Below are 22,313 nucleotides of genomic sequence, written 5' to 3' on the forward strand. Positions count from 1 at the left end.
AGGTGAACCCTGCCTATGTGTTAATGGCAGCAAAGGCATTTTCTATACTGTAGAGATACAAGTCTTCACTGTCTCCTTCCAGTCTTCAATGAAATCTCAGCATCACGAGCTCTCTCAAACGATTTGTCAGCGCTTGAACCACATTATGTGGTTAAAAATGTATCACTGAGAATTGATTTTATTAATTTAACAGCTTTGAGAGGGGACACGTATCCTATGTGAGGACTGTAAAATGGATTCACAAGGAAGGAAACGTGGTCTACATAAAGGAGTCACTAAAAAGACTGCATGCTACAGATACTGTGTTTCTCTTGGCTACTACTGCCAAAAAGCACTTATGTATTTGAGTATAAGGAAAAATTCAAGTATGCTACACATAAGAAATTCAGCTCTCGCTCATTTAAAGCAGAGGGTGTAAGTATTGTTATTTGTTACCATCCTGAAGCTTGACCAACCCAAGGTAAAGTACTCAAGGCTGAATGATTCCAAAGCCACATATTTGAAAGTATAAGACTATGATATGAAGTATTCTTATGAGTAAATCTTCATACTAACAGGGCCAAGATACAGGCCTCACAGCAGAGAAGTTAGCATAATTAGCCCACCTGTGTACGTGTTACGTACTTCACTGCACAGCATTTTTTGTCATCCTTCCATTGTCTCTCGTTTGCTGAGGAGCAGTGCTTCACCTGAAGCTAGCTCTCTGCTTTCAGCTGGCTGCTGCTTGACCAGAAGGCAGGAGTGACATAGCATGTAGAAGGGGAAAGGTGTCGGGGTTTTTTGGAGATGGGAGGTGGGGATGGTGAGAGCTAGTTTAAACTAGAGAGAACTGTGCAAAGGTGATGTTGCTAAGAGGGGGAGGTAAAGGAAAGCTGTGAAGTTGAGTGCAATCAGTGGGGGCATCTGACCTGTCTAGTCTGGCTGAGGCTGGAGCAAGAAAGCACAGTTCTGTGTTTAGGAAAGATTTCTCTTTTTTATGAGCTAGGAACTTAACTCTTGCATGCTTGCAACATAGATGTAGCCTTAAAAGAAACAGCCTCCTTGTAGGTGTATTAACTTGCAGTTCAAAATCTGCTCCTCTGCTTTGCATATCTTTTGAGTTATTGCTACTTCCTTGACTGTGGGGGAGCAATGTTTAATCCTGTTGAAGTTACAGAGCTGGCTGAAGGAATTTTAAAGGCTTTTTTTTTAAAGCAAGAACTGAGTGTAGGAATTATGTTTTCTTTCTTTTTTAATATTTAGCACAGAAATGTTTATTGTGGTCCATGGCTCCAGTTCCTGTATGTTTCTAACCCCTCACGTGATAATCATACTGGTTTGCACTAGTAGTAACCTATGCAAGGCTGAAGTCTCCTTGTAAGAAAGGCTCTGCAAGACTAAATGAAAAAGCAGTACATAGGCCAGACCAGGAAAGCAGCTTATTTTCTTATCAGCTATAATACAAAGAACAGTCCAGCTCTGTTTTTCGTGATCTGAATTACAGTGTGTGTATCTTGCCTAGATATAAAGAAGGATGACATAGAGTAAATGATGCAGCAGTAAGTGTAAAAATAGATGTGTGACCCAAGTATTGACATTTAAAAACCTACTATGGGACTGAAGGGAGGATGCCTCTGTGCTTGTTGAATTAACATCTGTTTGCAAATGGATTGTACTTTCTTTGCACTTTTTCTTGTGAATAGTCCCTGTTGTCTGATGGGTACAGCATAATTCTCTGAGCTTACTTAAACGAGACCTTTGTTTGAGGACAGTTCCATGCTCAGTTGCATCAGATACCACAACCTCACAGCTTACATGTCAATGGAGGATGGTTATACTGGACTGAGAGGTCCTACCTGCTGTTTACTGTTATGCAATGGCCCATGTTGTCCAATGCAGAAATTCCCAGACTTACTAGCCCTAACAAACGTTATGCATGCCGGTGAGTGAATGTGGGATTCATTCTTTCCACACCTTTGGGCTGTTTGTCCATTTTGTCTGAATGTATTTGACGTCTTACGTAATAGTGGAAATTCACTCAGATTTGGAAACAGCGGGCTTTGCCTTTCCTGCATCTGTTTTGGGATGTTCATCATCTCATTTCTTAACTTTCCAGTTGCTTGGCTAACCTCCTGTGTGGACTGGTCTGTTCAGGCATTGATATAGGAAGATATATTGCTGAGTACACCTTGTCATCTCAGAGAAAATGTTGGCGTGATGGAGTTAGAAGCAGCCAAAGCATGGAGGGTATATTTGGTGGTGTACTACTCTTAGCCTCTGAAGAGGGTTTTGATGTAAAGCAAGATTTGAAATGCAGAAGGCTACTTGTTAGAAGTAGAAATGACCCTACAGCTACGAGAGCAGACTGTTTCAGAATTATTTGCTGGTTTTGAGGATTTTGCTGTAGCCCATAAGCTGCTTTTCTTTGCCACCAATAATCTTCTAGAGGGTGGCTTTTTACCCTAGAATCGTGTGGGAAATGTGGGTAATGCGGTGTCCTTATTCCTCTCCATTCACTTTTGCACCAAGGGGATATGGAGACATAAGTTGCTAGTTTTACAGATATCACTGTGACACAATTCTTCTACTTCTCTGTCGGGAGCATATGCTAATCCTAAAAACAGATATATCACATCCATCTTCCAAGTATTCCTCTCAAACCTCCTCTTTTGTTTATTTTCTCTCTTCCTGTTTGAATTTGAAAATGTTGTTTTGACTGAGTACAGCAAATCTACAGGTGGTGACAAGAGGGTTCTGTTGCTCCCTGTGTCATTTCTCCTCATATTTTTCCTGTCTTTTAAGCAGAAGAGAAAACAAATCCTTCCTGACAGCTTCTAAATGACAAGGTGTTGAAATGAGTCTGCTTGGCACCTCACATACTTCTTGCTGGTGTGTTGCAGGGTTGCATCACCAACTGATAAGCAGCACACAAGGGCACGTATCTGGAATCCAGGCTCACCCTCATAATTCATAGTTTACATGCTTATTTTTTGTCGCTCTTCCTTCTTGGTTTGTATTTCCTCTTCTTTGAGTCAGCATTTGAAAAATAGTGGCGTCCACTCTAACTGATACCACTGTGATACCCACCTGGCTCTTATGGGGAGGAGTTCTGGGGAGGGGAGCTCACGAAATGCAAAGTAGTTTCTAGCGTGTTACGAATGTGGAAATTTGGGAACAGACATGCTTTAAGCTGGCAAACCCTTCCCATTTTCCCCTCCCTCAGTTCTGGTTTCTCATTTGTAATCCCTCTCTCCTTTTCCTGCAAGAGGCAGTTCTCTTTCTGTCCCCGTTCCTTCTCTAAAGCTTGTCATCTCAACTTGCACTTAACTGTGAAATAGAAACATCTGTTATTTATCTTTATTTTGTAAAGCCTATGTCTTAACAATATTGTGGTATTTACTGGCTCCTGATAAAAGTGCCCATATTGAAGGTCTGGTCTCAAACAGCACTCTAACTGTACCTGCTTAATGCATACAAAGGTCTGTTTTGCCATAGAGATGGTGTCCCTTGGAAAATGAGCGTTAAACTGGGCATCCCACATTCATAGGATCATAAAATGTTTAAATGGACTGGCTGTGCCTTGGTTTTCAAGAGGCTTTTCTCAAAACGTTCGGTCCTTTTCCATGTCACTCTCTTAGTCCTTATCAGAAAATAAGGTGGAGAACTGTCTTCTGGAAAATACTTTTATTATCAAATTTTTCCTATACAGTGTTGTTACCCTTAGCAAGGTAATACAGATCTATGTATGCACTTGCTTGGAATTAAGTTGCACAGACAAACAAACAAAAAAAGAAAACGAGCAAACAACCCCTCTAGTGCAAATTAATGCCTTACATCGTTAAGTTTTTCTGTTGTGTTTTTTTTTTTTCTTTGTGTTTTCCTCTCTGAGTGCTCTCCAACATCATCGTTGGATGAGGGAAAGTCGTGCTTGTTACAAAAATAGATAGCATTTCAATTTCAGACTCGCGTCGTCTTTACAGTACAGCAGGAGGTTACTTGTCAGCCTCTTAAGTCCTTAATTCTTCATGACATTCATGAAATTTCTTCACCCATTCATGGGGCGAGCCCAGTGTATACTTGGTATTGCACAGACAGGACATGGAAGCAGCAAAGGCCGTGTGAGGTGGAAGAGCAGCCCTCCACGAGGAGGATGAAGTCCAGTGATAAGGACGGTTTTAATAATACATGTTCTTATCCCACCAACCTGCAAGAGAAGGAGAGGAAATAAAAAGTGATGTTTGGACCACTGGGGGCAAACTGTCCATTTTTCAGTAGTCTGATGTCAGAGGCAGCTAGGGAAGGTGAGTGAGTGGCAGTGGAGGGAAGGACAGCTTATGGTAAATGCAGGAAACTGTACTTACTTCCTGGGTATCTCCTGATAAACAGCTTGCGGACCTCATCATAGACCCATATCAAGACAGCAAACGGTACAGCCACAAACCAGTACTGAAACCTGGGAGTGGGAGAAGAGGATCTCATTCAGAAGCGTCTAACCACCAAGCTGAATTTCTGGGGTCTCTCTCTATGCTGTCTGATGTCACTAAAAGAGAATCTGGACTTTGTGGGTGTTTTTTTTTTTTCCTGTAACTTAAGCACTTAAATGGTTAGAAATAAGATTAGGTCCCTGCAAGCTGCCCAAGCGTAAGTGGTTAACTGAATTAATTAATTCCAGATACTATTCAGAAGGAAATGTTGCCTGCTGGCATTACAGTCTCTGAAGATGTCAGAAAAATGGAACATTTTTGACAGTGATATATTTAAAATAGAAGTTGCTTGCATAAAATTAAGTGAAATGTTATATAATCTCACCAAAATATTGGTGATACTGGATCAAATCTGAGTGTTTGTTCAACACAAGAAGGTTTCTGTCTCCTCTACAGTAAATTCAGTAGAAAAAGCAGTGTATTCTTTAGGGGAGCTATGAAAATAATTCCCTTTTTCGTCAAGGAATTGTCCATCCTGTTCTTTGTAAGGAATATTCATAAATATTTGTCCTGAAACTGTCCTGCGTGGGCATCTTTCTCCCATTTGTGGGTTCAGGCAGAATGGTAAATCCATGTCTGCTAAAACACGAAGGAGGTGGAAGTTTGCCAGCATCAGAACTCACCTCAGAGGCGTGAAGTTCAGGGCTGTAACGTGTCCAAGACCATAGGTGAGAATCAGAGCAATTCCTATCTGGGAAAATATACCCACCCAGATGACTTTGTTCCTACAAGAAAACCACAGAGAAATAGTTAAAGCTGATTCCTCAGCACACTGTAAAGGCTGTGTGAGGCTCTGCTCGCTGGCTTGGACAACCTGCATGAGATGGATGGGGAGCAGCGTAGTGAGAGGGAACTGGTGGGCTCTGTAACACTGCCACACATCTCTTATTCCTATGTCTTTTCTGCTCCCATTCCTGACCTACCTAGAGCAGAGCTAGCTTTAGGCAGGCCTGCCACGTGCATTACTCATGTCTCTTACATGCAATGTGAATTTGCTCATTGTGACTCAAATGTAAATGGAAGAAGGAAAAATACATAGGTGTAGGCTCTGTATCTGCAGATAAAGAAAGAAAACCAGTTTGCTTTCCTATCAGAAATGCTCTGACTAAATGCCAGATTTTACATGCAGCCTCCATCCCACTAGATGTTTTTAATTCCCTGGCTTTCATGGGATTAACAGGCACAGAGCCCCTTGCAAAAGGCAGCCAGCACTATTGCAGGGAGTTTGACCAGCTGGCATCTCCTTACCTGAGAGGCTAAAGTTAGCTTGAAGAAGTTCAAGTGACCTAACTGCTGATAGCTAGATAAGAATTAAGAAAATAATCTGGGGAGGAAACTTTTCTTCACAGTAAACATTTTAATGAATGGAGAGTTGCTTTTTAGGCTGATGTGTTTTCAGATTAAACAGAAGGAAGCCTTTCTTTAAGGAAAACTCCCATCATGAGATAGAAAAAGGGGGTGGCAAAGTGTGATAAAATGTTTGTCAAGCAATGGCTTGAATCCACATTTAGTCTTTGTTCAACAGCTGAACGTGAGGGGGGCAAATCACTGAGCTAATTAGCGTTGGGCTAATTTATCCTTCCACCTGTCAGGTAGAGAACCAGCAAAACCAACCTGAAAAGACCCTGCTGGAAAATGGAATTCCTTCTTGTTTTCCTGATAATCAAATCTGCAACTTGCTGAATGGTGATGCTGACAAAAAAGGCGGTGTAGCCAGTCCACTGCAGGTACGTCCTCTGGTATTTAGTCTGCAAAGTGAAGGAAAAAGCAAATAGCTGTGTTATATCAGACACTCATGTCTCGTGGAAGCAGCTGCAAACCTTGGTAGTAAGATTTCTGTTACAAAGGTGTCAACTCAGTAATTCCAGATTTAGGTGTGCAGTGATCGGAATGTTTTCATTTAAACCTCCCTTTCTTTTCTTAATCTTGTATTTTGGAGGAGAGGATTGAATTTTAAAGACACAGTGTGGGGATGTTCTGGTGCTTCTTTACCCATTCCTGTCCATAAGAGTCCTCGAAGTCATTAATAGCATTGTTTTCCCAGTCAACTCGAACGCCGAGCAGTGTGGAGGGGAGGAAACCTTGTTCCGCATACACTGTAAAATACGTCACGAAGGCTCCCACTGACTGCATGATACCTGCAGAAATCAAAGAGGGAGAAATGAGGAAGAAGCAAAATCTGGGAGCACTGGTCCAATTTCAGGTTCCCCTTTTCTAAAAAGTGAAAGAACTTGTCTCTGTCTGGTTTTGCTGATGCAAGATGGTGTTATGGAGAATAGGCCAACCTACCGATCTGCAGATAGGAGTATATAGCGAGCTGCTCGTTCACCAGCCTGTCCTTCTTTTTGTTTCGAGGTCTCCTGTTCATAATATCGCTTTCAGCTTTCTCGTAGGCTAATGCAACAGAGGGGATCTGTAACAGAAATAAACCGTCAGGGTCTTGTAGCAACATCTGTCCCTGCAGACCCAGCTTCTCTCACTTGTGAGGATATTTCAGCTGAAAATAACTCAAAAGACATCAGCTCTGAGGCAGCAACTTACAATGTCTGTTCCCAGGTCAATAAATAGGATGGTGATAGTGCCAATGGGCATTGGAATGCTGGCAATAATGTAGATAAGAAAGGGACAGAGCTCAGCAATGTTCTTAGTCAGAGTGTAGGCAATTGTTTTCTTTAGGTTGTCAAAGATCAGGCGGCCTGGAGGAAAAGGAAACACTTCTGTAAGAGCTGATGGCCAACTGTGTTTAAAAAAAACCAAAACACCAAAACCATAATTTTTTAACTAACTTAAGTGAAAGCAGTCATAGCTTATGTTTGTTCTGCTCTTGTATTTCCTGGTACATTTATATTTTAAGGTGCTTTTTTTCCCCCCCAAACTACTAACCTATCTTCGCTTTGACTCTCCTGAAAATTCTTATTAAATTAGAAAATCTCTTTTAGTGAGGAAGGTGGAGGAACATCCCATTCCTCAGCACACTGTGGTTTTAATGCAGCTCTTTGCAGCTGGAGAAGCAGAGTGTGTTTGCTTGGATGTAGCACAGCGAAGATTGCGTGTGAGCAAGTATTTAGGTTAAAATGTAAAGAAAACAATTTGTAATTTTATGATGACAAAGTCTGCACAGGAGCAGGATGAGAAATGGTTTTGTTTGGAGTTTGAACAAGCAGAGATAGCAGACCAGTGCTTTACTTAGCAAATATGTGCGAGAGAGGAATGATTTCCTTATTATCTTTTGGTCATGTCTATGGATGGAAGCAGTTCCCCTTTTTTCCAAATGCCAAAATCCTATTTCCAAATCCAGGGAGAAAATAAGGGAGGTATGGGGTGGGCTGTCTGCAGAGAGGGATGCGGGAGGGCAGGATCAGAAGGAAAGAGATAGCAACATTATTTTTACCTTCCTCCACTCCTGTGACAATAGAAGCAAAGTTATCATCCAGCAGTACCATATCAGCTGCGTTTTTAGCTGCATCAGAACCAGCAATACCCATAGCAATTCCAATATCTGCTTTTTTTAGAGCAGGGGAGTCATTGACTCCATCTCCAGTCACGGCAACAACTGCGCCCTGGAAAACACAAAAAGATCCAGATGTGGGTTTGTTGAGCATAGGTCTGGTGCCATCTTCCTCTGAGGACATTCAGTGCTCTCCCAGTCTCTAGATCTCTAGAAGCGTGATTAATATGGTAGCTTTGGACTTGTGGCTGTATAGGTGTCTGTGTGTCGTCTAGGTTGCCTCCATAGTCAGCAGAGAGAAATGGGAAATTCAGGGACCCTACGTGATCTGTCCTTCTCTTTTGTGAAGCGCTTACAGCCTCAGTTGGTTTTAATCTTAATTGCAAATTGCGTAACTGTTCAGCTAGAGACCCTTTCCATCCTATCCCAACAACTCTGGCCCTTGGCATGCTATGTTAGGAATCCAAAAGATGGAAAGCTCTGATTATTCAATTCAGCTTCTTTGTTATCTTCCAGTAAAACCATCTACTGCAGCAAAGGGTGCTGTTCTGCTTGGTGCAAAAGCTCACAGCTGGGTAGCAACACAGTGTTCTGAGTGGGAGAAAGCCTGACAAACTGATTAAAGCAAATACCAAACGTCCTGTCCTTTTGGGGATTTAGCACAGTGTCACTACCGATAAATATTGCTATGTACAGAAGGGCTTAGAGGCTCTCAGTACTAAAGGCAGCCTGTAGACTGAGTGGCTCAAGAGGAGGAAGGGAGGGGTGTTGCTCTGCATCCTTCTTCTCCATCTACTGAGGGTGTGGGTGTGCAAGCAGTGCAGAACACGTTTACCCTCTGTCTGCCAAAGGCCATTCGAAAAGAAAAAAAAAAAAAATGAGATTTAATGGAAAGATTTTATCCTTTTTTTTTTTTTTTTTTTCTCTTCCCTGAAAGCATTTCAGGCTTAAACTTGAAGAGCTGTTAATGCTGATTGGAAAGCTTAGTGCTGGCGTAATTACAGAAATGAAATAATGGCTTGTGCTGTACCTCCATCCCTGTGAAGTTCAGGCATGGTGGTAGTGTTGTTTTTGCTTTGCAGCATCTATTTGGAAGATGTGTCAGAGGGGAAAATCGTTGAATGACAATCTGCATCTTCTTTGGAGCGCTGTGTGTGTCATTTCTTTCCCTGTGCCTCCTGTGCTGGCTGCACTCCATGCTCCCTTACATAATACTGCCTGTGAGTGGGACAATCCCTCTTTAAATCCTGCCTCAGATTCAAGCTCACTGTGGGTTCTTTTGCAGTCTTTGAAAGTAATATAGATAAGGCTTGGTCACAGATAAATCATGCTATGACATTTTGTGGGATTCGTATCTTACTTCTTGTCTAAACATTCCTGTGGGAGGGAAGTACATAGGTCTAAATGGCCACAAGAGATAAGATGAAAGGATGTGGTAACATGCGGCTTTGATCTGGGTTTAAAGAATTCCTGGGGGAAGGCTCCTTCCCAAAGAGCGTGCAAGTCTCTACCCGGGACGCTTGCTGTGCATCCCAGCAGCAGCTTCTCTGAATTACAGGCAAGCCAGCCAGACCCCTCAGCACAGCTCTAAGGCATTCACGCTTCAGAGAAGCTCGTTTTGTCAGTAGGAGTTCAGAGTCTGTAGCAGGAATTTAAATAACTTGGGTTCTGTCCAGAGAAGACAGCGCTTGTGGCAATCTGTGAGATGCTGTTCTCGCACAGTGAGAGCGGTATGAACAGAGCTTAGGGTGCACTGGAAACTGCCTTCCACCGTCACCTGGGGGATGCTACCTGTGGAAATGCACTAAAGCTGTGTCTGTGCAGAAGCCTGTGCAACTCTTACCTGTCTTTGGCAGCCTTCCACTATGATCAGTTTCTGCTGGGGCGATGTCCGCGCAAAGACAATCTCCGAGTGGTTGCACAGAACATTGTCCAGCTCCTGCAAGCTCATGTCCTTCAGCTCCATCCCGTTCACTACTGCTGCTGTAGCCTCCCTGTGATAACCACGGGTGCACTTTCAAGTCAAAAGGCTTAGATGAACAGTGCACTCGTAGAACGTATGCAGCTTAACAGTAAGGAAAGCAGCAAATTGAGTTAATTTCAGAAGCGTTAGTTGTTAATCAGCAGGTGTTGAATGAAAGCCACTGCAGAAATCCAGACTGAATTAGTTACCTAGATACAGAAGGAAGTAATTAGAGCTTCCTCCTGAGCAGACTTAACAACAGAAAATGCATTTTAAAGAGTACTCTGAGGGGGGGGGGGAGTCGAGGAGGACGACATCTCTGTAAAAATCTGTGATCTTTTTCTTATGATGTTATTATTTTTTTTACATTGGTGAAAGAGGAACTTGGTCTGGTGGTCCTCAGGTCATCCTCCAGCACGAGATTCTGATTTTTGGTTTCCTGCTGTGCATGCTTTGTCAGATGTGCGGCGACAGCAAAGACCAGCACGATCTGCAAAGTATTATTCACCAGTGTTTTCCAATGGTCAGTGTGGGTAAGAGCCCTGGCCTAGGCATAGAGTTATTCAGGTCGAGATGGCGTGTTAGATGGATTTAGTGGCTGTGATGTAGAGTTAGACTAAAAAGCACTGTAGAAGAAGAAGAAGGCATAGCTTTCAGAAAATGAAGGCATAAGTATCCCAAATATTCTGCCTGCTCTTACCGCCTATTGACTTGTTCTACAGGAATGTTGAGGCGCTTTGCAATGTCTTCCACCGTCTCGCTGGTGGCTGAAATGATGCCCACGCTCTTGGCAATGGCCTTAGCAGTGATTGGGTGATCGCCAGTGACCATGATAACCTGAGGAAGGGGCAAGCGCTTGGAGTGAGTGACAAATAGAGGTGCTATGGATGTAGAGAGATAAGATGAAACATCTATTGTTCTAGACCAGGAAGCAGTTTAGAATCTGAACTTAGAAAGCTGCGCTATGTACATAACAAAGACAGGTAGTGACTATTAATTAATTAGCTCTGTATCGATTTCTGTTCTCTACCTCTTGTTAGTGGCACCATTTTTATCAGAGCTGCGAAAAAAGCTTTGTCATGGGTGTCAAGGTTGGAACAGTGCAGAATAAAGAAACTTTTTTCTGCAAGAGTTCATATTGCATATACTGAGGTAACAGTCTGTAAGGATAATGCAGGATCCCTACCTTGATCCCAGCGCTGCGGCATTTTGAGACAGCATCTGGCACTGTGGAACGAGGTGGGTCAATCATAGACAAGAGCCCAACAAAGCACAGATTGGAGGTGGGGAAATTCATGGAATCTGTGTCAAATGGGTAGGTGTCTGGAAACTCGTTTTCAGGCAGGTACAGATGGCAGAAACCTGAAAGGAGATGTGGGTTGATGAAATGTACAGGAAATAGTGGAAGAAAGAGGAGAGCTTGCTGTAGCTTAGCATCGGATATTCTCTTGTCTATAAAATTCCAGTGCATTTAACTGTTTGCTTTTTATGGAGCATTATTTAACCTGCCACTGTAACTGTGTTTTGGCTGCACAGTGTTTCAGGTCGGCATCAGTATATAGCAGTAAGAGCATCCCTGCCACAGAGAGCTCACAGCACGTCAGTGAGATTTTAGCACTCTGCTTAGAAGGCAGCACGCTTTGCTTTATTCCCTTCACTGCAAGAGGAACAAAGTCCAGACACACTGGACTCATACCAGGATTTAACCCCCCCCCATTTTGCACCACAGTTCTCTTACAGTCCCTCTATTTATGTCTCACCGAGCACTCTTTCTCCCAGGCCTCCCAGCTCCATGTATGCTGTTTGGAAAGCTTCTGCCTTTTCGCTGTCCAGCGCTTCTTCTTTGCCGTTGATCATGATAGTGCTACATCTCTCTAAAATCCTCTCTGGGGCACCTTTCATCACCAGCAGAAAGCGTTTGTCGTTGGGATCGTCAGTCTCGTGAATGGAAAGCTGTGTGCCACAATGTGAAATAATTTGAAAAAGCATGCATGATCCTCATTTGTTTCTATTTTTGGTCACTGTGCACAGAAATAGTGTTTCTTCTCCTTTTCCACGTATCATTCTTTCCATCAAATGAAATGAACTACAGTTATTGTAGGTTAAATCTTCCCTATCATTGAATTCACCCATTAAACTTCCAGGTCACAAACTGTTGCATTGGGCACACTGATAGAAACATTGAAAGCTGGAAACAGTCTGGCCTGTTTCCGAAACTGAAACACACCTGGAATTTGTTGGTAGAGTTGAAGGGAATTTCAGCCACTTTCTTGTTCCGTGCTCGAATATTCATGACGTCACCCAGAACGACTTCTGCAAATTTCAGCAGAGCTGTTTCGGAGGCGTCACCCACCACCACTCTCTGTATGGATGAGAGAAGGAACAGCTGACAGCACACACACTTCTGCACCTCTTTCAAGGCAGCTTACGTGCTTCTATGAGATGTTTTGTGCTCGAGCAGCAATGATAAAGGAGGAGTTGTCCCAAAAAATCCTTGTGCTAAAGATTTGTCTTAGACTTATTTATGAGTTTATAGCTAATAGTAAGTTAGAAGGGTGGAGTGTTAGATGTAAGAGAAGATTGAAGCTAAATAGAACATTTTGTATGTATTGCTCTTTCAGAGGAATAGAAAGAAGTTGATGTGAAGCAGGCAGTACCTTCATCACTGGGAGATTCTCTTGTCCTGGTCTGAATTCTGCCCGGTTGCATAGAGTTACAATTTTTGATAGTGCTGTCCATGATGGAGAGCTTTGATCGAAAGGCTGGGCTGAAGAGAAGCAAAATGAATATGGTATCCTTTAGCATATTATGTGGTAGAAGCAAAAGCTCAAGTGTGAAACAACACGATTGAATTATTTGCAGAATAAGGTTGTTCCTTTTTTGTTACAGAAAAACAATTTAACACAAACCTTTACAGTGATTAGCTAGCAGTTCTGGCAAAGTTAGATAAAGTTTCTGGGTTTATTTCCCACCTAAATTTCCTGTCAGTGAATGCATGTGGAATTAGAACTTCCTCTAGGCTTATTTTCTACGATAGGAATTATTTTGTTCTCATCTCTACATGGCAAAGAAAGGACTTTCCTATTGCATGCTGCACTTCTGCGTGGCAGGGAGGTATATCTGTTTCAGCTCTTAAAATATATCCTCATTGCCATCAGTTGGACAGACGGTAAGTGGGAAACATCCCACATAGCCGCCCCTTTCCAGATCCCCCATTGCCATATTTACTTGTTTGATCTTCACTGGTATCAGCTGAGTAGATTTGATTGTCAAACCAGAGGTGAGCAACAGTCATCCTGTTCTGCGTGAGGGTCCCTGTCTTGTCAGAGCAGATGATGGAAGTAGAGCCGAGGGTTTCCACAGCTTCCAAGTTCTTCACCAAACAGTTCTTCTTCGCCATCCGCTTGGCTGTCAGAGACAGGCTCACCTGGCAGAAGGAAAGAAGTTCAGCTCACTGCCAGCGAGGTACCGTTACAGAATGATGTAAGCAAGCTGCAGACTTCTGCTTTTATTGTTGCTCTTTTTCTAAAAGAGATCATTTTTTGTATGTCATCTTTTAGCGGGCTGCAGTTTTGCATTGCAACAGCGTTATTTACATCAGATGTTTAGCCTGTAACTAACAAAAGTACACGTGCTGATGAGAGCAACCTGGCTGCCTGCTGATGGTGATGAGTGTTGTATCAGTTAAGAGGCTGCTTAAGATGGAAGAGCCTACAATGTTGGGGGAATTCCCAATCACCAGTCTAATGAATCCTGAAGTGAATCTCTTCATCACTACAGTTGGTCATTGCTGCTGTGCTTTAGGGCTAACAATGCTGAACTGCTTCTCAGACAGGGATTTTAGAGACAATTTTTATGTATTAGTAAATGGACTTTTTGTGCAACTTCTAGGGTACAGCGTCTTCCTTTCCAAAGAGGAACAGGCTGTGGAGAAATGACTCACATCATCACACTGCTTAGCAGTTGAAGCAGAACAATATTCCAAGAACATTGTTTAGAGCTGGATTTTTGTGCTGAAGCTGAGATCAGTAGCTCAGTTATGCCAGAATTCCTAAATGAAATGTTTGTCCTTTCAGTTTCATGGAAAAAAAAAAAAAAAACTTTAAACTCAAGTCAGGTAATCTGTTTTCAGTGTTTAGTGTTATACTGTAATGAAGTTAAGAGAGATGAATTGTAGTGATTGAAGCAGTACAGTGACAACGAGTGGGTTCACACACAGACTTACTGTTACTGTGGCTAGCAGTCCCTCTGGCACGTTTGCCACGATGATGCCGATGAGAAAAATGATTGAGTCCAAAATCTTGTATCGCATTGATACAGAAATAATGAAGAAGAGGACACCGATGGAAATGGCCACGCCTGCCACCAGGTAGACAAAATGTTCTATCTCAATAGCAATGGGTGTTTTCTCATTTCCTACTCCCGATGCAAGAGAAGCAATCCGCCCAATGATCGTGCGGTCCCCAGTGTTGATTACAATGCCAGTAGCAGTGCCTGCAGAGAAATAAGACCGTCAGCTCCGAGGCTGTTCTCTCTGCACAGTACTGACTGACAAAGACCCCTTTGAGCCTTAACATGGCTGCTACCTCACCCCAGAATTATTTACCCTTAGGAATCTTAGAGCTCTGTCAGTGAAGGGAAAGAAAGATGAAATCCATTTTCATTAGTTAGTCTTTTCTGATGGTGTTGCAGTACCCAGGGCACTGTGCAATTTCCTAGCAGATAGTCTGTTAGGTATGACACATTCCTTTTAGTTCTGAGAGCAAGAACAACACCTTTAAGTGTACAGAGCCCTTTCACAGAAGCATCCACGAGTACATAAAGACCTCTTCAACTTGGCATTTCTAAAGGTGATGACTGAAAGACCGCAATAGAACTGCAATTAATTCCTTGTTGCGCCCATAACCAGGCTAGGTGTTAAAACAAAGTTCTTAACTGCTTGACATAATGAATGACCAGCTCAGTGCTGCAGGCTTTATTTTGGTTTCTTATAGCAACCAAATCTTTCTGGAATTCCTTGAGGCAGAACAGTTCAAAATGAGTTAAAAGTATTGTGTAGCACTCTCTACAGGTGCCATTTCTGGAGGTCTTTGTCGCTACGCACCTTCCACACAGGTGGTGGAGTAGAATGCAATGTTCCTGGTCTCCAAGGGGTTCTCATGGGTGAAGTCGCAGGAGCGGGACTGTGGTTCTGATTCCCCTGTGAGTGAAGAATTGTCCACCTTCAATGAAACGGAGACATGCCTGTATTAAAGTCAGTAACGTGCCATTTTCACTGGCAGCCTGAAAGGAAAGATGAAGACCTCACTCCAGGTCTCTGGAGACATGTAATGCAGTGTTGCTATTTCTGCCACTACCCTGGCAAAGAGCATTGCTAGAGCATGCTGTGGCCATAATGGCTTGTTCTGGTGTTCAGGAAGTGGGGATGTTAGTATGGCATGAGCTGAGCATCTCAGTAGAGCTTCTGCATTCTGTGGCTTAGATAGATATTGAATTTTAAAGCTCTAAGAACTCATACTGGGTGTGCAGAAATTGTTTATGTCATAAAAGCCTCTAAACCATTCTTATACTCTTAGTGTGCTCTACAAAGTGTTGTTTACCTTGCACCCCTGAGTAGAGATCAGACGAATGTCCGCCGGGATCCTGTCTCCACCCTTTATTTCCACAATGTCTCCCACTACCAGCTGGTCTGCTGGCATTTCCTTCTTTTCTGCATCTCTGATGACGAGAGCTTGCTGAAGGACAGAAATATGACCAAAATGAGCATAGTGCTACCATCGAAGCACCCTACCAAGAGGTAGGTTCAAGTTGTGCTTATTGCTTACAGATAAAGTCCTACATTAGTCAGTTTGAGGTGTGTTATCAGAATGAGCCTTCATCTCAAGAGAAATATCTTGGTTATTCTCACCTGTGGAATCATTTTGCTGAAGCTGGCCATGATGTTTGTGCTTTTAGCTTCCTGATAGTAAGCGAAGATACCAGTGAGGATGACGACCAGTGCAAGGACTACACCAAGGTAGAGCTAATCAATGAAAGAAATAATCCGGTTAGTTGAAAGTATATGCTAGGCAGTTCCTCTGATAGAGTAAGTCACAGTTCTGTATGGTTTCAAGAGACTTAAAATGAGGTATTGAAGCAGGCTAAAAGGCAAATTAAGAAAAGAGCTTTCAAGGTTTGCCTTGCTATTGATCAAGTAAAGTGTTTGGGGTATAAAGAGAGTTACAATGGCAAAAGTCTCGTCTCTCTAAAAATTTCTCTAAACCAAACCTGGCTTGAACCTGAAACAATTATATTCCTAGCAGAGAATTAAAGTCAAAGATTCCAGCATACTCAAGTATTGTGATTATAGGCAGTAGTTATAAAACCTTTGGACAGGCACTCTTAGACAGAAGTGGTATGTCAGGTATTTACCAGAAATGTTCAGTCGTAGAGGGAGAGTCCTGAAAGAACAAAAGGCCTCCTCGTTGTTACTGAGTAACTATGAAGTAGTATTTCAATTACTTTGATTGTCGAAGGGTCACATACTCACTTACTATATTGAATAACTCACTCAGTTATTCAAACACTTACGTTGTCAAAGGCTGATTCAGCTCCCTGGGCAAACTGAATGCCAAATGAAATCCAGGAGAAGACAGCTCCTATCCATAAGAGGATGGAAAAGCCTCCCACCATCTGCTTGAGGAACTTAACAATTTCGGGAGTGGCTTTAGGAGGAGTGAGTGAGTTGGGACCATCACGAGCCAGAATCTCTGCTGCTCTTGCACTGGAGTGACCCTGCAAAAGTAAATGCTGCCTTTATCACGGTGTCACAGAAAACAGGTTTTTAGCTCTGAAAAAAGAAGTGTATGCTGCCTGTTTCCTAAACATTGTCAGTGTTATGCATCAGTAACCCGTGCCTTTGATTTCCAAATGTGGTGATTTCAGGGTAGGGAAACAGCTAGTGAAAAGTGACCTGTGGTGAACTCTGAATATCTGATTAAAAACTCTCTCAGTCTTCAGAAAAGCTGCGGTCCTGATGAGAACGTGGAGGTCCACTTTTGCACAGGGATTTTGCTTACAAAACAGTAGAATCCTTCAGACTGGAGAGAAACTCCAGCTGAAAACCAGGACAGTGCTGCACGCTGAGATGCTGCTTGTTTGAGGCTTTATTGGAAGCTAGCACTCCATGGTTATGCATGCACGCATCCATGAGTGCATCTTTGTCAGTTTGCCAATCTGAATGTTTTCCCAGTGCCTCTAAGCAGCTTTGGATTAGCCAGAGGTAAAGGAAGCCATCTGAATCAGGAAGTTCCTTAATGATGCCCTATGGACTTACTTTGATGATGCTTGTGCCATACTTTTCCTCCAGTTGTGAAGTGCTGAGTTTGTGGTCATCCTGGATTCCAAAAGAAAGAGAAAATGACAGTGAGCAGACTAGGAGACTTATAAATTTTATATCAGCATCTGGAGATGGTTCAAAGTGCCTGGATCTGGGGCTACAGATCTGGTTGCTAGTATGATATCCCATTTCCACAAATAAACAATATAGTTTATCAGAAAAAGCACGAGCCTTCTCTTATATATTCACGCCTCTGGCGTTTGCTCCTATTCTACTGTTTGCAAAGCATTTACAACACTTGTCTTCTCTTGGACGGAAATGGGTTTCACCACAAACGTCAGTGTTGTGTAGAGTCAAGAAGCTTAACTGATAAGTGTGAAAAGCTTTGGGACAGGCTTGAGGGGCTGCTAGCGGTGTACACAGCCCTGGAAGTTGGACCGTGCATTCAGTGCCATAGCCCACGTATGGGATGTATGGTGCTGGGACGTGTGTGGCAGCAGCTCTGACTGACGAGGGAGGGCATGTGGAATTATTTGCCGTGGTCTTGTGGAAAGAGGCAGCAGGTTCTAAGCACAGTTAAAAAAGAGGCGTGGGAGAGGGCAATCGGAAAGCTCTCCTCCTTTCCCTGCAGTGACACCTCTGTGGTATCCCTGACCTAATTATATCTTGTGCTGAACGGGGATTTGGAGGCCAAGAATTTGCGAGTTCTCACCATTGTTTTCACAGAATGATTCATTGCTGCTTGGATGAGTCAATTAACTTGTCTGTGCTTTGATTTGTCTTTAGAAACACGAAAGTACTGTTACATCCCCAGTGGCAAAGATGAGATACATTGAGAATTATTTAGCTGGAACTGAATAGAGCTCGGAAAGATGATGGAGAAACTGATCGCTCATTTTGGGGTTTCCTTACCTTTGAAATACTGCCTAACCCATACGTCACCTTTGCTGTGAGCTGTTCTCAAAGCAGTTCAGAAAAGAGGTCAGAATAATTAACTTCATGTTTCAGATTGGGAAACTGAAACATACATGGAGGAAGTGAGTTTTCCAAACCCAGCCAGCAGGTCCCTAGCAAGCCAGAAGGAAATAGAGGTTGCTTGAGCTTAGTGCTCAGCCTTGAAGTACATTGCAGGGGCAAAAAAGCTATTTAAAGCTGAGGCATGCTTCTAGATCTACCAGCAGTCTCTGGAGCAAGATGTTTTCCTTCTCTCTTCCCTCTGCTTCCTGGCTGGCTGTGCAAATGGCAGCTGAGAGAGAAGGCAGCTTACAGTAACTCCAAGTGGGAAAATACAGACCTCGGTAGGGATGCGCTGTTCTGTACCAGTGGTGGCTAAATCAAGCCAGAATCATCCTTTCATTATAGGTATTAATCCTGCACAGCTTTATTTCTGGTATTCTTTAGGGGTGTAGGGAAACTTATTCTTCCCTGTTGGATTTTCAGCACTGGCACTCCCCTTCCCCAGCATTATTCAGACAGCAGCTGTCCTGCTGGCTGACACGGGTGTTAGCAATACTCACCAGGTCCAGTTCTTTCTTTAGTTCTTCGTTCTTTTTTTTCTTGTTGCCCTTCAGATCTTTGTACTTCTCTTCATCTCCAGTCTCTGTTTTTTCCAGATCTTTTAGCCCACTGATCTCAACTGAGTAAACATCAGACTTTTTCTGTGGAAGAAGGGAGGTTTTAGCTTTGTTGTGTGCACCTGTACAATTCAGATGCTGAAAAATCCTTTTTTCTTTTTTTCTTTGCTAAGTTAGGGACTGCTGGTGTTTCTTTCTCCTGGCAACTTAGAGTGCCAGCCCTGTCTTGATATCCCTACAGCAAGTGCTACAGCACTCACAGTCAGCTCTTCAGCATATGTCAGTTAAAGTGATTCCTTTGGAGAGCACAGCGCTTTCAGTATTTTATGATCTAACACAAAGTGTGGGAATACTGCCCAGGACCTCAGCAAAAGCAAAAAAGCAACAGGGAGAGGAAAAGGAAGGAAAAAGAAATTGAATGAGAACTTTTTTCTTTGGCTGTTCCTGCAGCTTTTTAGATACGTGACTTCAACTTTTTTCTAAATTAAAATTAAGAAAAACACATTTATATTTGCACATTTGTACCAGATGACATAAGATGGAGGCAAACAGCTTACTGGGTTGCCAAGGAGAACCAAGCCTGTTCCTTCTTTCTTCTTCACTCATCCTGGCCAATCTAGTAACAGGTACAGGAAACTGGTAAGCAACCCAGGGATGCTGCCAAACCTCTGACATTCTGCTTTATGGATAATTTGAGGAGGGTTCCAGCCTCCTCACTTTATGTTAACACCGTAGTCTGAAGGGCAAACTTCCTGTGTTGCCCATTTGCCAGCTTCTATAATCATAACGTTCCAGATCCTAATTATCTGGTAAATTACATGCCATTCCTTGGAAGAACTATTGGTTGACCCCATTTCAGAGGCTTCCTTAGAGATTAACCATCAGTCTCATGAGAGTCATGCTGGCTCTTATCTGATGGTGTGCTTTACTAGTGGGATGGATGTGCTGGTGTGCTGCTGCCTATCTGTCTGACAGGTATACACACATTTTTCAGGACATTTGTTAATGTTTAGATTCCCACAAAGGAAATATTTCAGGTGAACTGAAAGTAGACATCCTGCTTAAAGCCTAAATCAGATAGCTCAAGTGATGGAAACAAGAAGGAAAGAAAGGGCTTGGACATCTGGTTGCCTACTATTATTCTGAACTCAGAACTGACCTCCTGTCCTCAGACGCCCTTCAATTAAAGGAATGTTGAAATCTTGACATTTTATCTTGAGGAAGGGAAAAGCTAAGAGCTGGTGAGTAGTTCGGGCAGTTACAAGCCTGAAATCCTTCTAAAGCACTTCAATTTGTTTGAATATTCTGTATCCCAGATACAGAACATCTCTGTTACAAGATGTTCTAAATTTTGAAGGGTGCCAAAGACACAGTCTGGTTTATCTCCTGGGATTTTTCCTTTATGCTCCTCCTCCTCCCTTTAACTATCCAGCTCAAAGATCTGTTTGGCTTTTCAAGCCTCCAACAGAGAGACCAAGGTAGAAAGAAAGCAGCTATCTATCATGACAACCTAGCAGGAAGAGAAGAAGAAAGAAAAGTAGTGAAGTTAGTAAAATCTGTTGATTGCTGTGCATGATGTATGTACATACAACCTCTAACCTGCAAATTTTCATAAAATCTTATATTTTGGTATTTGCAAGAGAGTTATTTTTCATGAAACTGTTGATTACAAAACTTGCCATTCCTAGAGGTGTTTTCTATCTAATCTGATCTGATTTTAGGATTAGAAGTGCATACTTATCTAGAGTGACAACCTTAGTCATTAACACTGGATGCCCAGTAACTTCTAGTATCAATTCCATTTTTTGCTTAGCTTGTATTTCTAATGCACATACATTAGAAGTTAATTTAGTGCTTGTTCTTAGGAAGAAACTCATACATTAGCAGAAGTTTTGGTGAACAGTGTACTCACCTTTACCATCTTGCTGAGCTTATTCCTTTGCAGATGGAATGAAGCAGCCAAGCCAGAAGCTCCAGGTGAAAAGCAAAAGCCCAACAGGAGAAAAGAGTAACTCAGAGCACTCCTGGCTGTTGGTAGCACGAAAGCTCACAGGGATGGTAGTTCCCTCTCAGCTGACAAGCAGATGTTAGCTGGAATCCTGCTTGTGTTTTGACATCCTTCAGGCAGGACGAGTTCGTTGTCCAAAGCCTGTGGAGAAAGAGCACTGTTTGCTGGTGCTTTATAAATCAGCATCTTGTGCTGGCACTCCACCCCTCCCCTTCCAGGTCCAGCCCATCTTCTGTTTCACCTGTAGTAGGTGGAAAAATACCACAGTAATGGGCATGTGGGTTTCAGGTCAGCTAGTTTCTAATTATTCCTTTGTAGTGTTTGCTCATGACCAGGGAACAGGTGTATTATTCATCTTGCTAGAAGCAAAGAGTTTCCTTCAGAGGCTTTCCAGCACTGGACTCCCCTTTGCATATCCAGCTGTTACAGCAACGTCTGCTGGAGTCAAGGAAGTCTGTGCACATGTTGTGCCTCCGAGTTGCTGGCGTGATGCTCTGTGTGCTGCCTAGGGTCCCTGAGGCCAGATCCCTGCCCTGTCTAGGTACTGGGGATTTAATGGAGCGCTGTTCCTTCAAGTTTCTCAACTTGGAGTTCACTTTTTATTTGTAGATTGCATTTGCTGTGTTTTTAACTTTCATGCAAAACTGAAAGAAATAATTTCCAAGTGTGTTTTCAGTAAGAGCACTTACTCAAGTACTGTATGTAAATCATTTGTCTTGTACCAATTACAAGCTTCCACAAGGGAGTGATAAAGATTTATGACACACTTGATGCCCGGTGTATCACATCAGTCAGAAGTAACGTTAACTCCTTCCACATCCCTGCAATTTCACTGAATTAAAACAAAGTTATAGATGTGGAAAGATTTTCTATGCTTTAACATTACTTTGGGAAAGAGTGTCGTTCATCTGTCTGGCAGAACTGGTCTCACAGCACAACATAACACTGCAGCAGTTGGTGTTCTATGTTACATGTTTCATGAGCTTAAAATTGCATCGTTTGAGATCCTGTGAGGTACCACGGTCCTTAGCAGGTGACTGAATCTGTGGTAAGGGATATAACACGTTATTAGAAGTAACTAACAGTGACCACTTCAAGCCATATGTATAAGCTGTTGGTAGGGAAGAGAACCAAGAAGAATCTCTTAAACAGCATACACAGATCCGTGTTCAAATTATGGATGGGCTCCAATGACTACAGTATCATACCTCCTTAAATGATTATTATATTTATAAATGAAGCTTTTTATACTTCTCAGTTTATGTTTATTGGTCTTTTTCCATGGTGTTCTTCAATCTTAGAACATTATGCAAGATACAGAAGTGCACCTGGAAAGGTTTCACATTCAATTTCTGCTGTTTATTTTATTGAGAACTGGACTGTGTCCTGGAGCGTGAATAGAAACCTTTTCATACATGCACAAGTATTTGAGATTTCATAACGTGTGCCATATACGAGAGCACACGCTGATTGTACCCAGTGATGCCCATTACCAAGGCACTATAACAACAAGGATCAAGAAGTACAGTGAGCAGATTT

At 42.5% G+C, this 22,313-nt stretch overlaps 2 protein-coding genes across 9 annotated transcripts in view; one reads left to right on the forward strand and one right to left on the reverse strand.

Moving 5' to 3' along the window:
• Positions 1 to 22,313, forward strand: part of LOC110387723 (zonadhesin-like) — a 113,412-nt gene that overhangs the window by 68,016 nt on the left and 23,083 nt on the right. The gene's annotated exons all lie outside the window — the stretch shown is intronic.
• On the reverse strand, positions 3,793 to 20,934 carry ATP12A (ATPase H+/K+ transporting non-gastric alpha2 subunit). The gene is made up of 23 exons (XM_021376221.1): positions 20,679 to 20,934; positions 18,710 to 18,850; positions 17,190 to 17,249; positions 16,445 to 16,648; positions 15,783 to 15,896; positions 15,475 to 15,609; positions 14,979 to 15,096; positions 14,100 to 14,368; positions 13,103 to 13,301; positions 12,532 to 12,641; positions 12,102 to 12,236; positions 11,635 to 11,827; positions 11,061 to 11,236; positions 10,575 to 10,711; positions 9,755 to 9,905; positions 7,855 to 8,023; positions 7,005 to 7,159; positions 6,753 to 6,876; positions 6,456 to 6,601; positions 6,078 to 6,211; positions 5,087 to 5,188; positions 4,341 to 4,432; positions 3,793 to 4,183 (listed from the first exon to the last, which is right to left on the reverse strand). Exons 1-23 carry the CDS (start codon positions 20,685 to 20,687, stop codon positions 4,155 to 4,157), a joined length of 3,102 nt encoding a protein of 1,033 aa, XP_021231896.1. The 5' UTR covers positions 20,688 to 20,934; the 3' UTR covers positions 3,793 to 4,154.

This window comes from Numida meleagris, chromosome 23 (assembly GCF_002078875.1).
Source record: "Numida meleagris isolate 19003 breed g44 Domestic line chromosome 23, NumMel1.0, whole genome shotgun sequence".
Lineage (NCBI taxonomy): Eukaryota > Metazoa > Chordata > Aves > Galliformes > Numididae > Numida > Numida meleagris.